The 21,642-nt window shown below is 42.6% G+C and overlaps 1 protein-coding gene across 1 annotated transcript in view; it reads right to left on the reverse strand.

Moving 5' to 3' along the window:
• rimbp2b (RIMS binding protein 2b) overlaps positions 1-21,642 on the reverse strand; it is a gene marked incomplete at both ends in the record, with an annotated part of 83,366 nt that overhangs the window by 8,375 nt on the left and 53,349 nt on the right. Inside the window, 15 exons of the mRNA XM_083913006.1 lie at positions 371-479; positions 1,627-2,406; positions 3,950-4,111; positions 5,244-5,393; positions 5,766-6,500; positions 6,970-7,142; positions 9,592-10,458; positions 10,538-10,647; positions 11,368-11,447; positions 12,099-12,247; positions 13,074-13,278; positions 15,608-15,628; positions 16,119-16,169; positions 18,493-18,597; positions 20,034-20,156. Of these exons, the coding sequence (XP_083769132.1) occupies positions 371-479; positions 1,627-2,406; positions 3,950-4,111; positions 5,244-5,393; positions 5,766-6,500; positions 6,970-7,142; positions 9,592-10,458; positions 10,538-10,647; positions 11,368-11,447; positions 12,099-12,247; positions 13,074-13,278; positions 15,608-15,628; positions 16,119-16,169; positions 18,493-18,597; positions 20,034-20,156 (3,820 nt within the window). The remainder of the gene's footprint in view (positions 1-370; positions 480-1,626; positions 2,407-3,949; positions 4,112-5,243; positions 5,394-5,765; positions 6,501-6,969; positions 7,143-9,591; positions 10,459-10,537; positions 10,648-11,367; positions 11,448-12,098; positions 12,248-13,073; positions 13,279-15,607; positions 15,629-16,118; positions 16,170-18,492; positions 18,598-20,033; positions 20,157-21,642) is intronic.

Raw genomic sequence — 21,642 nt, forward strand, 5'->3', positions numbered from 1 at the left:
AGGCAACAGGTTTCACTCTGGAGTCACTGGGTGTAAAACAGCAATGCTTTGCACTGTTGCGGGGAGGTCAAATTGGGTGGTCATGATAAAATGTTAACCCACAGTAAACACAGGCATAGGGAGTGACTCTGGGACAACTTTCCTGCAAAACTGCATGTGAACATTTGGCGAATCCAGCTCATGAGGATGAACAGCTACAGGGTGTGCAAACACCCCACAAAATAAGGGTCTATGTGGTTGTTTAAGCTCTATGGGAGAGATGTACAGCTCAGCTCACATGGGTAAGGAAAACACATGGTATACATAGCACAAACATCAGTGGCCCTGCAGGTGGGGATGAGTCGTCTCCTCGTGTGGTGACCTCACTAACCAATGGATGGGATGGGCCGTTGCTGGGGGGGGTTGCCAATGTGAACCGGCCTCCTCCCTGAGTGGTCTTGACGATCAGCGCTTCCATGTGATGATGAGTTCCCAATGATCTTTAGAATAAAAAACAAAAGACAAGAGGTTAGAACAACAAACGACCTGCATTGTGAAAATAAGTAAACATTTAAAATAATTTAAAAGAATCCCACATTCCCATTAAAACCACAAAAAAACCATAAGAGCAAATGTTGTGACTTCCATTTGACCTTAGGGAGGCAAAATAATAGTAAAAAAAAATCCACAAAACAAAAAGGAAACCCAACAAACTTAAAACAAGTAAACAGATCAACCCCCAACGCAACAACATGGACTGGGGGTCAGGAAGGGTCAGATGTTTAGCTAAAGACCATTTGTTTGGTTTGTTTTGTTCTGTGCATGTCAGCTTCTTGACGAGAAAAGAAAGCAAATGGCAGCACAAACGACAGAAATGGCGGTTAAAGAATAGAGAGATAGAGGGGATGAGAAGAAAAAGAGTAAAAGTGTGATGGAGAGTGGATGAAAATGAAGTTAGATGAGCAAAGCCATTAAAGCTTCAGCCTAGGGCTTTGTGTTACAGCAATCGAAACATTTAATATATGAAAAATGAACAAGATATGTTTTTGCTGAAACAAGTGAAAGAGAAAACAAGAGATGATATGTATGGGTCGAAGGCTAAATGAATCACTGCAGGCTGCCTAAATATTGATCTGGCCTTTTTTTATGTGGAGCAATGAGAGGGAGGAGATGCTGAAATGAAGCTCCGAGCACAAAGTGGAGCGATAAGGCTGGAGCGATAAGGCTGCAGCTCTTGCAGGCGAGACACGGGGAGCAACAAATGAAGCCGGCAGCTGTGGCAGGGGGGAGTAAAGACAGGAGCAGCACGTCCCCATGAACTGCACAGAGACTTTCCTTGAAATGGAACCTTTCCCCTCAAAGACATGAGAAGTCAAAACTTGGTTAAATGGCCTTTAGGTAATTGAAAGCTTGAAAACTTTAAAAATCCACCTGACATTCTGAGTATAAGCAAAGTAACTCACACAAAGTAAAACATCAAATCAGACCAACCATGAACACGTGATAACTTGTCATAGGATGAAAAATAAAAAGCCAAATGAACGAAAGAAAAGGTGGTAATCATAAAGAAAATACAGGCAACATTAAGAAAACAGAATGGTTGCAGTTTGCCTATAGAAAGTACAGCAGAAAGTCTGAATCACACACCAGCGGCTGGTCCCGGTTGAGCCTGGACAAAGACTGGGCCCTAGCCTCCCTGTGGGGGCTGTAATAGACCCTGTCCAGCTCGTTCAGCCTGCCCTCGCTCAAGGCCCCTTCCCTGGAGTAGTTTCGAGGCCCAGCCTCCCGGCCAGGCCCAAAGTGCTCCCTGTTCCTAAAGTCACCTGTGTGTACCGACTTTGCTGCAGTCACTGGGATGTCAGAGAACTCCTCCTCTACACTGCACTGGCGAGTCAGAGTTCTTTTACGACCCATAGCCAGTGCCCGTCTTTCTACCGGGCCTTCACAGTGAATGATGTGAACGGGCCCCCTCATGGGGCTACCATGTGCGTAGTACCCTCGATAACCCCGCCCTAGAGAGCCTTCTTCCTCACTGCCACAGTCTAAACCACTGTCAGGACTCTTGGTGTTCTGGCGGTTGGGTCGTACCAAGTTGCGGTCATCTGGGTTGTAGTAGTAACGGCTGTCAGTGAAGCGAGGGGAGGAGCGCTGACGCTGTAGGTTGCGGGAGTTCTTGCTGGGGGGGAGATGGTTGTGCATGTGGGTGCCCTGGGGGTACATCCTCCGCTGAGTGTGTGGCGTTCCCGGACGCCCCCCTTCTTCAAAGCACAGACGCTGGCCCATGCTGTCCATGCAGTCCGACTCTTCCTCAGCCACCTCAGGGATGCTGTGGAGACGCTTGCTGCGGAGCGACTTCTGCTTCACCACTTCCCTCTGGAGGTCCCAGCAGTCTCTTTCCTCGGCTAAGTCCTGACGCTTGTAATATGCCTTCAGTCATGACCAGGAGGCAACGTTCCACAATGTCACAGTTCAGTTAATCAGTTCAATTCAAAAGGTTCAGTTTAGATTTGTGTGAGGAGGGTCGAAAAGTTTGTTTTGGAGGTTTTAGAACAGGCAGGAAACAACACAGTATGTGAATAGAACAAATGGGGGGGAAAGACAAAATAAAGACAGAATTAGTTATTTGTGGCAATGTAGTAAGACATGCAGTCTCATTCCGTGAGGAGGAAATGGCATGCTCTTAACAGGAATCTGTGAAGGCTCAAATCTGGAGTGATAACTGATGAACTCAGCATGAAGGTTACATTTGAAAAAGGGAATTTCGCTTGTGAGAAATTAGAAATATCCAAAATAAAGGTGACAGGCTTAGATAGCGCCACAGGTGAGGGATACATGAAAACATCAGTGGATGAAATGAATTATTCTGAAAAAAAAATGGCGTAAGTGGAAGAATTAGCTGATACATACTGTATAAGGACACCTCTTTAGCAACAATTTCAAATGTAGTGAAACACAGAACTTCTTCCAATGTGCTGACAGGAAACAACAGCAGAAGCAAATCTGACAATTCATCTTTCACCATTCCCTTAACAATATCTAATTAAAATATCTAATTAAAATGAAATAATAATAATAATAATTTATGTATCATTTCTACCGTAGAAGGCGGATGGATGATGTGGAACAGTGATTTACAAATAGATGGCAATGATGAAATAAGATGCAGCATTGGTGTATTAAAATAGTTAATACACTAATGACTACCCCTCATGGACACCATACACATGTAACTGGATAAAAACATGGATAAACTAACCAAATCTCCAATGATTATGTATCGACTTCTGGTATCAAGTCTACTTTAATACAGAGACCACTAAAGTACCCCTCCCTTGCAAAACATGATGGCAGATTGCCTTTACATCCACACATCCTCGCTGACAGACCGAATGAAGACAGGATCATGTACCGACAATGTTAACATTTACATCAAATAGAAAAATTAAACATTAGAACATGACAGACAGAAACGAGCGTGAATATTTCCATTTAAGTACTCACTTAAATGAGATTCCCAAATGCACTTGATATGCAATGATCCTTTGATAGTACAGTATATTCAAATTTGCACTTCAAAATCACATTCTTACAATTAACAATTGTAACACTCCTTCGGTGTGGTATAAAGAGCATCAAAATGCAATGCAAACCGAAACAACGCCCTCGCCCCCCCTTCCCCATCATGTTGTACAGTTACTGCCATTCCCTTGAGCTCAGCCTTGATTGAATAAAGCAGTGCTGGAGGGACGGGGTGTAGGAGCACGCTGGGGTGGGGAGGCTGATTCAGCTAACACAAGGCAGGGGATCTCAGGCAGGCAAAGCCACAATGGACCTGGTTGTAGAGCCTTTGTGAGAAAGCAGGGACCTCTGCAGGGGGCAAGACCTTCCCTCCCTCCTTCCCCAAACCTGTCTTCACCACCTTCCTGTGTCCTCCCCTGGCCACTACAGACTGAAGGTGTGCAGTATGTACCTTAAGAGTGTTGTGAGAGTTGATACTGCGCCTACGGCCCTCTTCCAGTTGCATCTCAGAGTAAAGATCTTCCTCGTCCTCCTCCATTATGTCGGACAGGTCCGAACCCCGGCTACTCTCTGTTTGGTACTCCTCACTGTGGCTGTAGTGGTGATGATGGTGCTAAGGGAAAACGGGAGAGAGAGTTGAAAGAAAGCGTATATGGTGAAGTTCAACGAGTTCAAAGTTTTATATTCTCATCTTTTTATTTTGGTAATATTTTTGGTGCTCGATTATGTGGCAAGAGACATCATTAGCAAGGAGACGATGGAACGTGTCTACACTTTACAGAGACTCAGAATATTACAGCACTGACTGATTAGCACCTCTGATGTCACAGACACTTCCGAACAAGTGCAGAAGCATGCTGCATTTACTTAAGCTTTTAATATTGATATATGCAAACAAGTCTACAGCCATTGGTTGATTTCCAATCACAGCCAGAATGTTGTGTGTTGTGTGTTGTGTGTTGTGCTCCGAACTGGATTTATTCAAGGGTAATTTTGGTATTTTTCAACCAGGGGCCTATTTCCTCATGTATTTGTGTCTAAGTGAATAATGGAAACAACAATTTAAGTGAGAGGCACGAAGAGTTTGTAGCGTTATGCACGTAGCTTTGTGTTATCCAAAAGATTTATATTAAAAACAACGGTTTGTTTTTGCGCATTTATGACAGATGCAAATGGATCCTAGATCCTAAAACTCCGGATACACTGCGCCTTGCAGACCAATGGGGGCTGCCGTTTTAACAGGATAACTAATGCCATCCAAAGAGAAGAAGACATCCAACCAAAGCACATCTTCCAAAAAATGATATGTTGTTCCAAGAGTGGAGAGCTGCACACAGAGTGGGGGTAGGCATATGCTATGAGCATACTCTTTACTTTGTGTTGCATGGTGAGATAACAGCAACTTCTTCTATAATGTACTCAGACACTAATAATTATAAAAAATAGGCCTGACGGCGACAAAAACAAGCACTTTAGTGGATGTAACTGACTCATTCTTGTTCGATTACATTTCAGCCTGGTTCGCAGCTGCTGGGCTGCAGTGCTCTCGCTCAGTACTGGACTAGTTTTAAAAATTGTTGTACCATCAGTGACTTAGTCAGAAATACACAGGAAAAGGATAAATGATTAATGGAACACAGAAATGCAGAAATACTCATTAAGAACGACTCCACATTTAATATGATGGGATTTGATTTCATTCAGTTTGATTTTGCATATATGTAGGCATGTGTTCTGTTAAGTACCTGTCTGCCCAACTCTGATCCTCTGAGGAATTCATCCACCGAGGCTCCTCTCCTCCTCGCATGAGGTGAGTCGTAACCATCCTCCTCCTCGTCAGAGTTGAGTGGATGCAAGACGTTACCTCTCTCACTAAAGATATTCCTTTTCTCAACCTGATAAGACATATAGATGAAAAAAGATGCAAATAATGTAGCATAACATTCCTACAATCATAGTTTTTTTTTCTTAAACCAGTGAAAAAATTGGCTGAGCTATTTCAACTTTCCACTTTTTGCTAACGTACAGTACTTTCATCATACTTTTCAAGAGACAGTACTATCTTGAAACCAATACAGTACATGCTGTGTTAATGGCTTTTAAAGCAGGCTGATTTTCAAAAAACAAGTGAAATCATCTTGTTGACATACTGTATATTTGCATAATGAAAAATCTGACTTTCAGGCTCAATGCTAGATCTTATCACATGTTGAGATGAATACTGTTATAATATACTTTACAACTGATATAATTAAATCTCCACGCACCCGGTTGCCCTCAGCAAACACTCTCTGGGCAGCTTCCCTGGCCATGGCCTTGGCGATGGTGTTGGGGATGGGGACTCCCTGAGGCTGTGGCAGGATCCTCTGAGGAGAGGGTGATCGCCTTGGCTGGAAGTGCGGCGGCTCCAGGTTGGGTCCAAGCATGGGAGGAAGCGGGGAGGGGGATCGCTCCCAGGGCTGAGCTGTCCGCAGTCCCACCTCATGCTCTTTGGTTTCTGGCTCTCTGGCACTTACTAATGGTTTGGACTTGGGCATGGGGTGGCGCTGGGAATGAGGAGGGTGTTGGCAGACTGGCTGCGATTGCGGCTGCGTGTGCGGCTGCGAGTGCGGCTGTGAGTGCGGCTGCGAGTGCAGCTGCGAGTGCGGCTGCGAATGTGGCTGCGAGTGCGGCTGTGCGTGGGGAAGTGTGTGGGGCTGGACTCGAGGCAGAGGCTGCACCTGGGGCTGAGGATGATTCGGGGGGTACGTAGACGGGTAGGGAGGATGGGTTTGTGAGGATGGATGGGACTGCGGGTGGGCCATAGGGTGGGAAGGTGCAGAGGTTCGGCGTGAGAGGTGTGGAGAGCCCAAGAGATTGTGTGGGATGACAGCCACAGGTGAGTCCTGGGACTCTCCTTGCGTCGATAACGTCCTTACAATGACTTCCCTGGCCTCCAGACACTGAATCCTGTTTATCTCCACGGTCACATAGTCTGCTGTGGGGTATAAGATCTCTGCTATCTGTATTCACAAAGGAACCAGAGAGTTCTTACCAAAGGGCAACTCAGAATGTCAGCACAACAAAAGCACTTACTCTGTAACCCTACCATCATACAAACTACATGCAGTTCTAGCTCTTATATTTGTTATCATAATGCACAGATTTGTAGATGTTGGTGCTCAAGTGCAATAAATGGTTAAACTATAGCACTCACTTCAGGCCTGTTGGAAAATGGTCACTTTTTTCTCTATATCCAGCATTCTGATTTTAGCTTTAAATTAAGCTGGACAATACAATACTGACATAGCACTATGGAGCCCGCTACAGCTCTCTTTTTTGACGTTGTATTACATCAGCAGTATTATAGCTTTCCTCCAGGAGATGGCAATAGAGCACTACTAGTGACAGTTGAGGAAGGCAAAGGCTAATTCCTTTTTTAAGAACAATTCTATAAGAATAAAACAAATGACTTGTTTTAACATTTGATACCTTTTGTCCCTTTGTGCACACGGCATAGCCAATCACACTGGCCCCGTTGGAGGTTCCTGAAGACGTCAGAGGCGGCGGCTTCCATCTGATCTGCAGGAGCCCCGGCGTCTGACCACACTGGACCTGCACCTCCTGGGGAGGGAGAGGGGGCCCTGGGGAGCACAACACACACACTGGATAAGGAGAGAAAAAAAAAAAGCTCAACGGTAGCTCAGCCATTTTTGCCTATTTGATCAAAAGATAATATGCTACCTCAGTACCATGGACTTTCCACAGCGCCATTCAATAATCATTTCAGTGATATGAAATAATGCCATTCTCATTCTAGGGCAACTGTATTTAATGCCTCACATCTAAAGTACTGTACAGCCTAATCTTGTGGTATTACTAAGAATTGTATAGAAACATAATGCATACTAAAATAATTCTAAAAGCATTTTCACACAGCGGGTAATTCTGTCATACACAGAGTCAGTGGCAGGTGAATGGAGTATTTATTAAACTTAAATATTGCAATTTGTAGGAGGATTTTGTTATATCTATGCTCATCTCTGTGCAGGTTTATGGTGCGTATCCAGACATTCCTATGAATGCATATTGAGCACAGGTGTTACGCTGGTTTAAATAGCCAAGTTTGCCAGAAAGTGGTCATCAATGTATTGTACAGCAATATCCTGTTGCCAGATTCTCGCTGACGATATTCTATGGAGCATTAAAAAAAACACAGTTTGCTATTTCCACAATCTGTCAGTGCTGCCTGCATACTAAACAACCTACCCCATCTGTGCAGTGCTGCTGCTCTCCTGCAGTCACACAGTGAGAGCAAGTGAGCAGATGCAGTCAGCAGTATCTCCGAGCTGCAACGTGCAGCTGTTTGTGTGTCCGAAAATCTCCATCAACACAATCTTAATAACATTTCTACACTAACCGCCAGCAGACAACACATACACAGTCTTAGAGTAGCAGGTGTTGTTTTGAGATTTAATTTCCTCTTGTCATTTTTAAACTACGCCTGTCATAAACAACAAGCTCCTCTGAGAACTGAAATGAGTGTATACATGAATATTTCAGTGGAGCCACTTTCATTAATACTGGACACAAACATCAGGTCACTGATGTCTAGGCAGGGAACTGGAGGCTGCTCCGTGTGACTAATGTTAATAAAAATGTTCACTAATAAGTAATGAGGTCACCTGTTTGAAGAACCAATGCTGAGTGGGAAAGCCTAATAGTGCCTCCAGACACTGTCCTCCTTATTGACAACAGTCCCCCCCCCCCCCCCCCCCCGAAAATGACACTATTTCAGACGCCTCTAATTAACATGTTCAATAGATGGATCATTAATGAACTCTCAGCATGTTAGCTCGTCAGCTGCCAGCAGAAAATGTCAATTCAAACTTCGGCCTCACTCTCTCTGTGCTCCCCTCTCTTTCTCTGTCACTTGGCTTCTTCTGTGTCCTTCCTTCATTTTTAGCCTTTTTTTCTATGGACTTCATAATCTCCGTGTTGTGTCCTGTCTGCATCTAATGTTCTGAACCGCTTCAGTCTTGGTACCTTAGAGGTTTAATAATCACAATCATATCCCTCTAAGCACTCAATCATATAAAAAGCAACAATATGGCATGCCTGACCCATATTTTATCAGCACCTACAATTGTCTACACTTTCGACTAGGGTGTACCTATTACACACACAAAACAGTGCCACAAATGTAGCTGGAGGCAATCACTCACATTACATTTTCACTATAAAAGATTCTCCGTAGCTGGACAGTCAGGCTATGAGACTAAAGTCAGTGCTGGCAACAGCAAAAGCACCACCGGGCCTCATGGGAGAAGAAATCTCAGAGATCTACGCTCACTATTTATACTAACTTGGCTTTGAGAGGCACTGTTTCCAGTGTTAAAGCTCCATTCGGCAAATTCTTCATCTATGTTTTCTCATTGCACTTTGCTTTTTTTTGTTTTTCTACCATGCATGTGTCTTATCGCAGGAGTACACACACCAATCCTTGAGGGCAATCTAAAAGTGGCTGGGGAAAAATTAAAATGGCTGCGATGTTTGTCAGGTTTGTAAATGTAATAGGCTTGAAGCATGTGGCTAAGCAAATAAACAGATTGCTGTGTTGGATGTAAATCATCAGATGACTTTGAAACTGAATATTAGACTACGAGAAGAGCAATCCAATTGGGGGGTGGGGAGCAGAAAAGCAATGTTACGCCTTTATCAGAAATACACCTTTTATACAAAACTTACAAACTGCATTTCATTCTGGGAGGGATATTGCACCAGCTGTCATGGCAATCCATCCACCAGTTAAACCACAAATGTCAACCTCAAGGTGTCACAAGAGAAAAAGTCAGAGGATCCCCAGAGTAATTATGATACATTCTCTGGGCCCTACAGATATCTGTACGAATGGCAATATTTCAGTCTGGACCAAATCAGCGGACTGAGCGACCAATCAACAGACCGTCTGTGCCATCACTCAAGCCATGACAGTGTGGCTAACAATACCCTGTAGGTCTAACCGTGACTGTAAAACCATACACCACATAGAAACAATTCTGTAACGTACAGAAGTGCTAATGCGCTAATGTGAATAATGTTTTGGGGGCTGACCTGCAGGCTGAGTGCAGAACTCCACAGAGATTTCCCTCTTCTCCCTTTGATCCATCGGAAGCTGCCAAGGCACCTGATGCGGCTGCGCCACAACTTTCACCTTGTAAACTGTCATGGGCTTCAGGTTGAAGAACTTGTACTTATAGCCCCCAGCCTTGACCATGTCGTACTCTGCACCATTGAGGAAGATGGTGTGACTGTAGTTGCTGTTGCTGGGCATCCAAGAGAGCTCAGCAGAGACCTGCGTGATGTTGTCCACCCGCAGGTAATAAGGTGCCACCACCACATCCTTTCCCACAAGCAGGGTGCACCGGAGCTCGTCCGACGGGCCCCGGTCAGTGATGCTCTGCACTGAGATACGGTAGGTATTGGTAGCCAGATTGAGCTTTTCAAGAAGGGACTTTGTCCTGCCCCCGTAGGGGACACTCATGCGCAACTCCTTATCCACCGAGACATTGTAGCCACTGATGGAGCCCCAGCCTGGTGGGACCACAGGAGGATCCCAGCCAATAATCACACTCTTGGCCAGTTGTTTAATCAGGTTGATGCGGCGGGGATAAGGCACAATGTCTTCACCGACCTCGTCAGTGCTAACATCCAGGGTTCCTGTCCCGTTGCTGGAGGAGCCCAGGAGGTCCATGCCCAAGCTGCTGGTGCTTATACAGTCTAGTTTACTGTCAGACAGCAGGCTGCTTATTCTCGTTCCTGTGCCGACTTTCAGTCTCTGAGGCCCCAGGCTACTGTGGTTGAGGTAGCCAGGTTCTTTAGCCACTGTGTCCCTGTGTTGAACAGAGGGTGTCTCCTCATCCTGGACAAAATCCACAAAATTGGATGGGACAAGTCCCCGCTGTCCATCCAGCAGCTCTCCTGAGAATCAACAAGCACATTGTTGGCACTGTGGTGATAATAAAGACAAAAGATTAAACAATACCAAAGCATGTCAGACCTTCGTAAAAGCCATCCTCATCCATTGTCCCGTAAACATAGAGGTACTTCCCTGACACCAGGGGGAGCTCTGCCTCAGGATGCTCATTAGGCCCGTCATAAGGATTGTAACTACAGCGAAAACATAAACGAACAATTCAACTGCACAAGTACATTACATTACATCCATTTAGCTGACACTTTTATCCAAATGGACTTACAAGTGCATTTAGCTATGAAGATACTACTACTATATCAGCAGCTCCCATTCTCTTATGTGTATGTCAAAGAAAAAACAATTAATGATTCCTGCGTTGAAAATATTTAGGTTGTTTCTATTTTCTATCTATTTATTCTGTTTGTTTCTTCTTTACAAATAGGAGAGAGCTGAGGACAGTGTGGGTTGAAAGCCTTGGCCTCGTTTCACATATTTGTGCTCTGAGGATTCCAATTATTTTTTGTGCTGACAGGTAATTTTCTTTAGAGATAGAAACACTGAATCATCTTTAAGACCACAGCCTAAAGCTCTGTGCGAGAAAGCAAATAATCTCACAAGATTTGTCCATGACTTTACTACACTAAGAAGAATCCAGTTCACTTTAGTGTAAAGAGGTATGTGAAGGCCTTTTGGCCATCTCTCTTGGTAATTATCACCCTCTCTTAGGACATTCAACTATTTGAGGGTTTGTGTTATGTTAGTACAAAGGTCCTGTTAACACTTACTCTTACAAAGAACTGGAAACAGTAAGTGTCTCATCCCACATTGACCCAAAAAGAGATTCCATGAAGAGGTTTCAACTGAAACAAGATACACTGTAAATAAGTAATCGCGTGTGTGCTGTGATTACATACCTGTACCGAGCAATACACAGACGTACTTTCCCCGTGAATCTTGGTTTGGACCTGGTAGTCGAACGGAGCTCTTTGTCCATCTAGCGGATGTTAAAGAGAAAAAAATTATCCTATTTCAACTTTTGTCTCATATTCATACAACCAGAGTGGCAAGCTTTCTATGTAGAACTGGTTTTGTGTCTTACGTAGGAAGAAGCATGAAGTATTTGAGTTTAGTATAAAAATACCATGATGTTCAGAAACAGTGTAAAAGCAAAAAACAAAAAAACTAGGTCTATCAATCCCAGTGTCTTCCCAAAGTGGACAAAAACACACTGTACACATACCGTTTGTTTAAAATGGTCACCTTCTGTGCACTAAAATGTTTTGAACAACCCAAAACAATAACAAACTGCTGTCAATACTAAAAGATGACAAAGGTGAGGTAAAATATCTAACATTAGTGAGTTGAGCTCACTTAATAACGCTCTACAATTTGGTGTTGTCACTTTCTGTTAGTGGAAGTTCAAATATCTGACAACAGGATTTAATTGGGAAAGAGGGTGATATAAAGTATCTCAATTGTTGGGGATTCTTCCCTTTTGCAACTCAACATAGTCTTTGCGGATGTTTGTGCAGCTTCAAGATTGTTAGATTGTTTCTATACAGTGTTGATGTCATGCAAAGTGCAAATGGAGAAAGGTGCAATAAAGCAAAAGCCATCTGGGATACAAACAGATGCTATCAGATACCTCAGAGAGGAAAGCCCGTGCTGGGCTGCTGACTCGACCGCGAGTGAGGAATGTTGGCTTGACGGAGAGGAGCTCGGGCTTCTCTCCGCTGATCTGGAGCGGTCTAATGAACTCAGATATCAAAGATCGGCTTGTTGGAGCCTCATTGCCTGTGGAACAAACAGAACTTCTCTCATCAGATCTTCACATCCCAATGTAACAGACCTAATGTCACATAATATGTGATAATATGTGAGAGAGATAGACAGATACAGAAAACAGAACTCAATATTTTAACATTGTTACGGTAGCATTATGTCAACACGTGGTGGTCTACATTGTTTTTAAAAATGTATAATATACAAGTTTAAATTAAGTCAATACTGAATACATCACAACTTGAATTGTTGCATCATGCACTACTGTGATTAGTGACGCATTTGTGTATTCACAAAACAAGTTAAAAAAAAACAGAGAACACATTTTGTCAGTTAGAGGCTATTTCTCACTATGATTGATCGTTTCATTAACAGTTTGTGTTAACAGCAGATTAAGTCAGAAGCCTCTTAGACTTCTAACTTCAACTGCAATTTTTTACACCTCACTGTGAGAGAACCGACTCCTCTTCCAATATGTACAGTGTGGAGTTACTGCCCGCAGCTCTCACATGACAGAAATGATTAATTTATTTCACTGCACAGTGCTTTAGTAAGAGTGGGGTAGATTTCTATTTTCTTTTTTTGATTGTTGAGGTGCTATATAAATACTGTGAAAGTATCCAAATGCTCAGTCCGTAGAAAAATGCTCACAGCTCGTATTTAGAAACTGAGTCTTTAAAAGAGCTGTCAGGACTTATGTAGGGTTGTGCTGTCACAACTATATATTGGTAGAAAGGGCGCTACATTACGCTTAACTACTAATATACCTGTGTGAACTATGTGACAAAGTTAAAAAAAAAAGTACTATCATAACATCATCAGTAGATCCTAGACATACCTTTTCCTATGGGGGCAGCCAGTCCATTAAGGAGCTGTGAGAGGGATTTGTTGGGTGACCCAGGAGATTCACATAGAGTTAAGGGTTCAGTGCTGAGGATATCAAACTTCCCCGCCTGGAGTCGGAATTTCTCCAGCTCTTTTGACAGAAGGTTGAACTGCTCACTCTGAGACCGACATTTTTCCTCCAGCTCACGGACTTTGGCCTGATGGTGGTCAGGGAGGAGAGTCATCAAGAGAAGAGTGAGAGACAGAAAGAAAGAAGGGCAAACAGACAGACAGACAGACAGACAGACAGACAGACAGGCAGGGAGAGAAAGGATGGGGAACGAAGGAAAACAACAGAAGAAAAAATAAGGAAACCACAGGATGCAGGACTGAACAGTGTGCACACATACAGTAAATACTTAAGTACACAGAGTACAGTAGGTACGTATAAGATGCTATACGTCTACTGTCTACACACAAATAGAGCATGGACTAAGATTAACTTTAGGATTTATAACATGGGGATTGGTCATTACAGAGAATAACTAGACGATTTTAACTACTACTGACTATACAAATCACATGCACAACTACAGCTAATGCTAATAATACTAAAGTTAAAACAAGCATCTTGCGTCTAGTATGCATACTCAAACTGCACAGTGTCTTAGAGGATGAGACTGATGCTAATCTATATTATTGTCAAGTAATCCCTTGAAAAGACCAAAAACAACAATAGTTTTATATTGTTTAACTAACCAGTATTGCCTGCGTAGCCAAATCCTGATATATCCTCTTCCTATTGTTGTAAAAAACTTTTAAACACATCAGTGAGCCACACTGTTGCAGCAGGTGACATCTTTGTATATAGGGATATATTTTGAGTCGGTCCCACATACTGCTCACTGTCCTGCTTCTGTAAATACTCTGTAGAGCATCAAATGTGTGTTCTAAGTGCTGCTGAAAATAGTCCCAAGCAAATGCATTTACTTCTTTTTGAGTAATGTGTGCTAAAAAGCCCAGCTGTTTTGGGGAATTACTTTATCTTTTTTGCAAATGAAAATATATATTGAAAGCCCCAGACAGGGCAGAGAAGATAGTCAATATTGTTGGTAGTGGTCTTTTTATGAGATTTGTCAGCAATAACAAATATATAAGATAACACCAGCCGTATACTTTAAGAGCAGGGGATTTAATTGCGCAAACTTACACCGACATACTGAACAGAATTGTTTGGGCAGGTTTAATCGAAATTCCAGGTGCTAGAGCATGATATCTCAAGTTGAATGAATGATCATCAAAAATCACTTCTCAATGTCAAACTGACAGCAATCTGAAGCACCGACGCTCAGGAGGACCCTGAAGCTACCGTGGAATTTAATTTAGTACTGCCCAACACACAGCAACGCCCCCTGCTACTACAGTACTCTCTTTGCTGTTCTGTTAAGTCAATTTCATGCACACAGGTTGTTGCTGGATATAACATGCTGTTAGCACACAGACAACGAAGGACTTCCTGCATTTGTGAAACAGAATTAGTAAGTCAAGAGGTAATAGTTTACACACATCATACCATCATACAGTTCTCTGCTGTATGGCAAGTAAACAGTTTCTAAAAGACATGCTGAATAACAGACATGCAATGCTACAATGAAAAGGGATCACATTCATCACTTGCAATGTGATCAGTTGTTATACATTACAGTCTTATACACTCAGAAAGCAAATGATCTACTCTATGCATCAATAAACTGTATACTGTAGATATAATGGCTGATATTTATGTACTCTGAAAAGCTTTCATTCTAAAATATCTGTAATACATAAAGACTTCCAGACTTTTTATTATTGCTATTTCTATTACCAATTAAATAGATTTAATGCATTCATTGATTGTAGTCTGATGTTTTAATTCGTTCACATCTAAACACACACTTTTAACACGTGTTTGGTCTTATAAAGTTAAATTTGCACACCTCAACGTGTTGATGGGCTTTGATTATGTGGGATTGAGGTCGGTCAGTGAAGCCCCAGGCATTCCTCTTTAATTGAAGTCGATCCATTTTCTGAATCTTTTCATCAATTGTTAAGCGAGTTGTCGCTGAATTTTTCTTTATGATCAAGTCGGAAAGACCTCCAGTTTATGCTGTCAGTCATGTTCCAGACTTTCAAAAAGCTCTCCGCTTGTGAGTTTGCTTTGATGAAAAATGTGAAACAGAGCTGAGTGGGTAGTAAAGCCCAAGAAAAGAAGCAGCCCTGAATATTTCTGAAAACCAAAAAGCAAAGAGCACACATCAGATTAGTTCTGAACTGATGTATGCTTTAAGTCACCTTTTACCTTTTGAGTACCACTTGTGTATGTATCATATTTATCAGCAATAAATACAAAACTTAGATTGTGATGAATCATTTTTTTTGTAATGTGGTGTTATATCACCATACCTCCTGGGCCAAAGATAACATGGCGTTACTGTATACCCTTATTGACTATACTGGGAAAGGTGTAAAAAAATATTAAATAAATAAATAAAAACAATTCTGAAATACCTGCATGCTGTCCAAGTGGTTCTGTATAAGCATAAACACACACCCATTCAGTAAAAAGAGATGTAGGAAAGAAATAAAGCACAATTACATCATTCATACAAATCTTGATAGCACATAACTCTGCTTAAACACTCGCACATGTATGCATCACCTTATTACAATGCTAATAAATAGATTAAATAATACATAGGTAATGGAAATCTAGGAAATTTTGTTGTTTACGATTTATTCACTTTATTGAAAAAAGCTATTAAAACAACTTGGTTAAGTTTAAATGAGTACCTCACAAGTCGGTTTAACAATATTGTGATATAAATCTATACACCCAGGATTCATATCTTAAAACATGAGAATTAAAAAAAAGAGCATACAGGTTCAGGTAGTGTGGTCAAGAAGAGCAAGACATGGCTCAAGGTATACACAGGTCTGCCCCAGGGCTGACTAGTCCCTTATCCATCGGAGCAACCACATAAACACACACAGTTATACCCCCCAGAGTACAGACGCTCACCTCTAACAGATGGACAGCGCCTTCATGTTCCTTTTTTGCCTCAACCTGAGCCTGGGAAATACAGGGTGCAGTGTTTCAGTTCACTTTCATTTACAGTGCAGTTAAGTTTCAGTTTAAAGCACCAATGAAAGGCCTTTACAAACAGCCCTTTCTTTCATTGGTGCTCAGGGTGAAAATGGTTGAAAAGAGAACCACCGTCTCAGTCAACACTGCGTGAGGCCACAGTGAAGTTTATTCCTCACCCTTAACATGTTCAGTGCCCTGATTTGAGCAATTCTTACCTAACCACAACCAGCTCAAGATATTGTGGCTTTTTTCTCTCTACCATTTTCACCTTTTATATTTATGTTTTATTAATCGTCAAAACAGCGTAACAGGAAGCAATTGTGTGCATGCAACAAAGTTAATATAATCAAAGAAGCATTTGTAAGTCACTTTACCTCACTTACCCGTGAAGACCACTTGCCTAAGAGCATCTTAAACAGAGGTCTCAAACTACCAGCCTGGGGGCCAGATCCAAACATAGAGGAATTTACATCTCGCCCACAAATAAATGTTTGTTTCCCAATATAGCACTCATTTCATTTTCTATCAAGGCTCCTCCTCCTAGTATAACACCAGTAACAACACCACCCATAGAGCTGAAACTGGCTCTTAATTTGCATTTAAAGGAAAAGTTGACCTACCCTTATTTACTTTCTGGCTGAGAAGATGGATACAACTCTGTCTGTCTGTTAAGCATGAAGCTACAGCCATCAACTGTTTAGTTTAGCCTGGCACAAAGACCGGAAATAGGGCAATACCTAGGCTTCCACTGTCCAAAGGTAACAAAAAATCCACCTACAAATACCTCAAAAGCTCACAAACATGAGGGGCTGTATGTGCCAGTGTCTGACTCAAAATGGCAAACTGTCAACATGATGTGCAGAGTAGATGCAGCAGCACTTTTGCAGTAAACAACATGACTCCTCTCAGCACACCTCATACCCTAATGGCTCTTTCTTAACCTAAAAGAAAGTTTGATGTGAAACAGACATTGGAGAAGGGAACAATTTTCTTTTTTTATGTTTTATGCAATTGCTTCCTGCGTCATCTACATGCAGAAAGCTAAGAGTCTCCAGGAATACAGGGTGTTCAAGTGCCCCCTCTAAGAAAGAACAACCTGACCACCGGCCCTCAGGTTATTGGAGTTTGAAACCCCTTATCGATCTATACTGTCCTGACATTGTTATTCCATGCTCTGACTGAAACCAGATTTATTTGTTTAGAAATAATAGAAAGGGTCACATCTGGATTCTATATTGCAATCCAGATGTGACCCTTTCCATTATGTATCGTCATATGATAATTACCTACTGTTGATGGTCATCAAACAATGAACATGTTGCCACAGTGTATATCTGAATGGCTGTTATATCTAAGAAAAAATGCCTGGCTGAGGCTCTGTGCAAACAAACATAATTTTGAACATATTTTGTTCCATCAATAATAACTTAAGGAGGCTAGTGCATTCAAGAGGATTTGGTTTGGGGTATGGGTATTAGAGAAGCATTGAACTGTATAGAAACATAGCATAATACATGCAATTTTTCTTATGGGAACTGGCAACATCTGTTTAGAAAAAGTGTGTTCCACATGAATGTGAGAGCATCTGTGGACTTTACAATTCCATAAATCTACTTTGTGGCCAATTAATTTAGGCGAATGCAGAGAGCAGCCAGTGTCTGAAGGAAGATAAGGCAGTAATGAGCTTCTGTTAATGAGAGAAAAAAGCTGAGAACTCTGCCTGTGAAAGGCTGACTGTGAAGTCAGAGCAGCAGCAACAGCAACACTAGGGATACACACACCGTTTCTAGAGAAGGCAGTGGTGACAATTCCTATCACATTCACACTATCAGCAATCTCAGCCATTGCTGGGCTTGCTTTGACATAACAGTCAACTCCAGCCATCAAATGGCCTGGGCCAGCATTTTTGTTAAGCAAGCCTCTAAAACGTGTCATATCTACTTTGGGGTTTGAATGTTTGATTTGCTTGCTTGTAACAAACAACAAGAGGAGTGCTCCTGTAATGTTGAGCACTCAAGGTTTGGAGAGTGATAGACAGCTGAAGGATGGGGTTAAGAGGATGCGTTCGGAGAGCTCTAGTAGTGCCAGTGATGAAAATGTTGAGTGAGGTGAGTGCTACAGCCTATAAAGAGAATTTATCTTTGTTCTGCTCTCTATAAAAAAGTATTTGAGATGACTTTCACCTTTGTTGGACTGCACTGGTGCTTGACAAAAAGCCTTTTGACTCATGACACGAGCACATGCTGAGCAAACAAGAAAGCCCCAAACCTCTGGTGCTGTGAGTGTCAAGTAGCCTGAGCTCCCTTACCTTCTGAAGAACTTCAATCTCCTGCTGCTTTGCATTGAGTACAGCCAAGGCCTGCTCATGCTCCAACTCTAGCTGCTGCCTCCGCTCTGCAGCCTCTCGCATATGCTGTCCGCAGGGGGTTCAGGGGTGGAGAGCCAGGAGGGAGGATTGTGGGGGGAGGGGGAAGGGGAGCATAGAGAGGGCTGCTGTTAGTGGAACTAAAATCCAACGGCACTGAGCCAACACAAAATGCATCTCCAGTCTTCTACTCCACACTCAGAGACAACACAAGTGTTAACATGTGCAAACACATCACACATACAGAGACTGGTTTACAGTGTACTGACCTTTAAACCCTTAAAAACAAGAAAGACATAAACTATGCCACAGCAAATGCCGTGTGAGAACAGTTTATGTCAAATGATCTGCGGGAGAGATCAAATCTTGCACAAAAGGTGCTTATGGACGAGGACTAGAGATGCTTTGCTGTGTGAACAAAAAGACTAACATCAATCCACAGTCAGGTTTGCTGCCCCCTTTAGGTAACACAATACCTGTTCGAAGTCTGGTTACTGGGACCGTTTGAAAAGCTGTCCTCAGCGATGTTGATCTTTGCGTGATCAATACAGGGTGTTACGTTACATGAAAAGGGTGAGCAAACTCCGTAGCGTGCTCACTTTTCTGTGGTCATCCATAACAACAACAAAAGAAGCCATACAATACAAGGGACTGAATGCTAGGCTCTTCATAACACAATATACCCGTGTCATCCAGTCACATCACTGCTCCCACTATATGTGAATACTTGCGACACTGTCAGGTGAAAGAAGCAAATGACATTTTCATGCCAGTAGAAATTAAGGTCTAAGATAGGTAATGTCATCGAAAACTTGTAGGTGACATTATCATCATGAAGGGTGACCCAGTCCCTCTATCTCCTCTTCCTCCCCCTCCCGTCATCATTAAGCCAAACTCTTTGTCCTGCCTCATGCAAAAAAACACATTCCACAGTGCTGTGGTCGTACAGGATAGCCAGGTGACCATTCGTATGTCTGGTAAGCAGCCCACGGATAAAGGGAGAGATAAGCACAGCCACTGAGGTGGACAGAAAGCATTCAGAATGGGGTTGAATAGGACTGCTCCCTTACAGATGGACATAGCAGTGATACCTTATAAATCTAGCAGGGGGAGAAGGGACAGGGAAGGTGGGAAGGGACAGCTTGGGGTGAGGGGAGGGGGGGTGGTAGGACAACATGAAAGGGTGAAATAGGACGGGGAAGGGGGGCAGACTGCTCCAAGCTTCTACTCTTTCACAGCTCCTGGTCAGACCTCCCAACACGACACTGGAAGGCAACAGACATGTCAGGGACATTAGACAGTATAGCGGAAGATAACCAGATGGAGGCAGTGTAGCACAGGTAGGAGAAGGGGAACTGGCAAAGGGTTAGGCTCCATAATAACACCTGAATTAGGACCCCAGGATAGACGGACTACTAGGACAAAAAATGCACACAGTACTGAAAGGACGCAGTCAAGTCTGCCCTTGGAGCTAGCTTCCTCACCTTGAGCACCTGCTCTAGGTTCTCCAGTTTGCCTTGGAGCTGGTTCCTCTCCCACAGGGCTAAATCTCTCTCCTGCGTCACAGCACCAAGGGTCTCTTTGAGCTGGGCATACTCAGACTTCACCTGTGCAGACAGAACAAGCAAGGAGCAAAGAGACTGAGTTTGAGAGCGCAACTGTACTACATTTTTGTCCTTTGGGTCAAACCACGCTGTGAAGGTTTTAGTCATTGCAATATATTTGGTTTTCACCCTGACCTAAACTGTTTTTTGTTTTATTCCTGTGTCATGCACGCAAAGTGCCCAACCCCCATTAGTGTACAAGACACCAGCGTTTTCATTGCAGTGTTCAAACTTTTTATTCAATAACAAAGCAAACAAAATATTCTGCCTTTTCTTCCAAGCTTGGCAAATCAGTTTTATCCAACCAAACGAAACCAACAAAAATTGAAGCTGTTGCACTAAAAAAGGGACATCCCTTATGTCCTCATAGACAGGTCAGTACAAGAAAAAAATGAACCTCGCTTTCACTTTCACTCCGCTCTCACAAAGTCTGTCCTTCTCTGGAGTAGCATTAAACCTGCAGGCAGATATGAGAGTGGTCATTCTCTTGCTCCCCTACGAAAGAGGTTACACTTTTAGGTTTACTGGTCTGTCCATTTTCTCCTGCTGTCCTGATGTATAATGAGTCAAAACTCCCCAAAGTCTCCAACGTTTATGTTCAGCGAGAGGAAATGGACTGATATAGTGTTTGCCCAATGACAGGCGTGGGAACCAGGCATACAAAATTGATAAATCGATGGATATTACATATACATTTACACCCCTCCTTTTCTTTATAAACAAGCTGTTATTTTTTGTTTTGGAACAAATTAAGCGCAGGTGTCCTGTTTTTGCTGCATGGGGAATCAAAGCTACCCTGTGGAGTTGTCTTTTACATTCAATCTCATCATAACACTGAGTGTGTGTGTGTGTGTGTGTGTGTGTGTGTGCGTGTGTGTGTGCATGTGTGTGTGCATGTGTGTGTGTGTCTGTGTGTGTGTGTGTGTGTGTGTGTGTGTTTGTGTGTGTATTACGGTCTGCTTCTTCACTGCGTTCCACTGGTGTATTGCTAATTTCAGCCTTTTTTATGGATCACATTTGGACTTGTCACAGTAGGAGAATCACAGGCCTAAATAATGGCTGAATTATATTTATCTGCTTCAGTTTCAGCTCACTCTCACACTGCCACACAGGGAAACATGAATAGAAGAGAGCCATTGTTAAAGTTCTTGACCCCTGTGATTTTACTACTTTGACAAGTATCCTGTTGTTTGTGATTAACTCAGATGTACATTTGTACTTGCTGTTGACGTCACAGATTGATTTGCAGATTGCTACCCTGTGTTATGTGTATATATAGAGTATGTTAGGCTTTACCTGACATCACACCAAGTGTGGTCAAAAAGTTAGTGATACAACAGATAAGCATAGTATGCAGTCATCCTCATTTCCTATAGAATTACAATAATAAGCAAATTACAATGAAAATACGGTAACTACTGTAGATAATGCATCTACATTGAAACCATTAGTAGGAATGTTTATCACATCACCTGTGTTCTTGTGCACA

This window comes from Echiichthys vipera (genome assembly GCF_963691815.1).
Source record: "Echiichthys vipera genome assembly, chromosome: 4".
Taxonomy (NCBI): Eukaryota; Metazoa; Chordata; class Actinopteri; order Perciformes; family Trachinidae; genus Echiichthys; species Echiichthys vipera.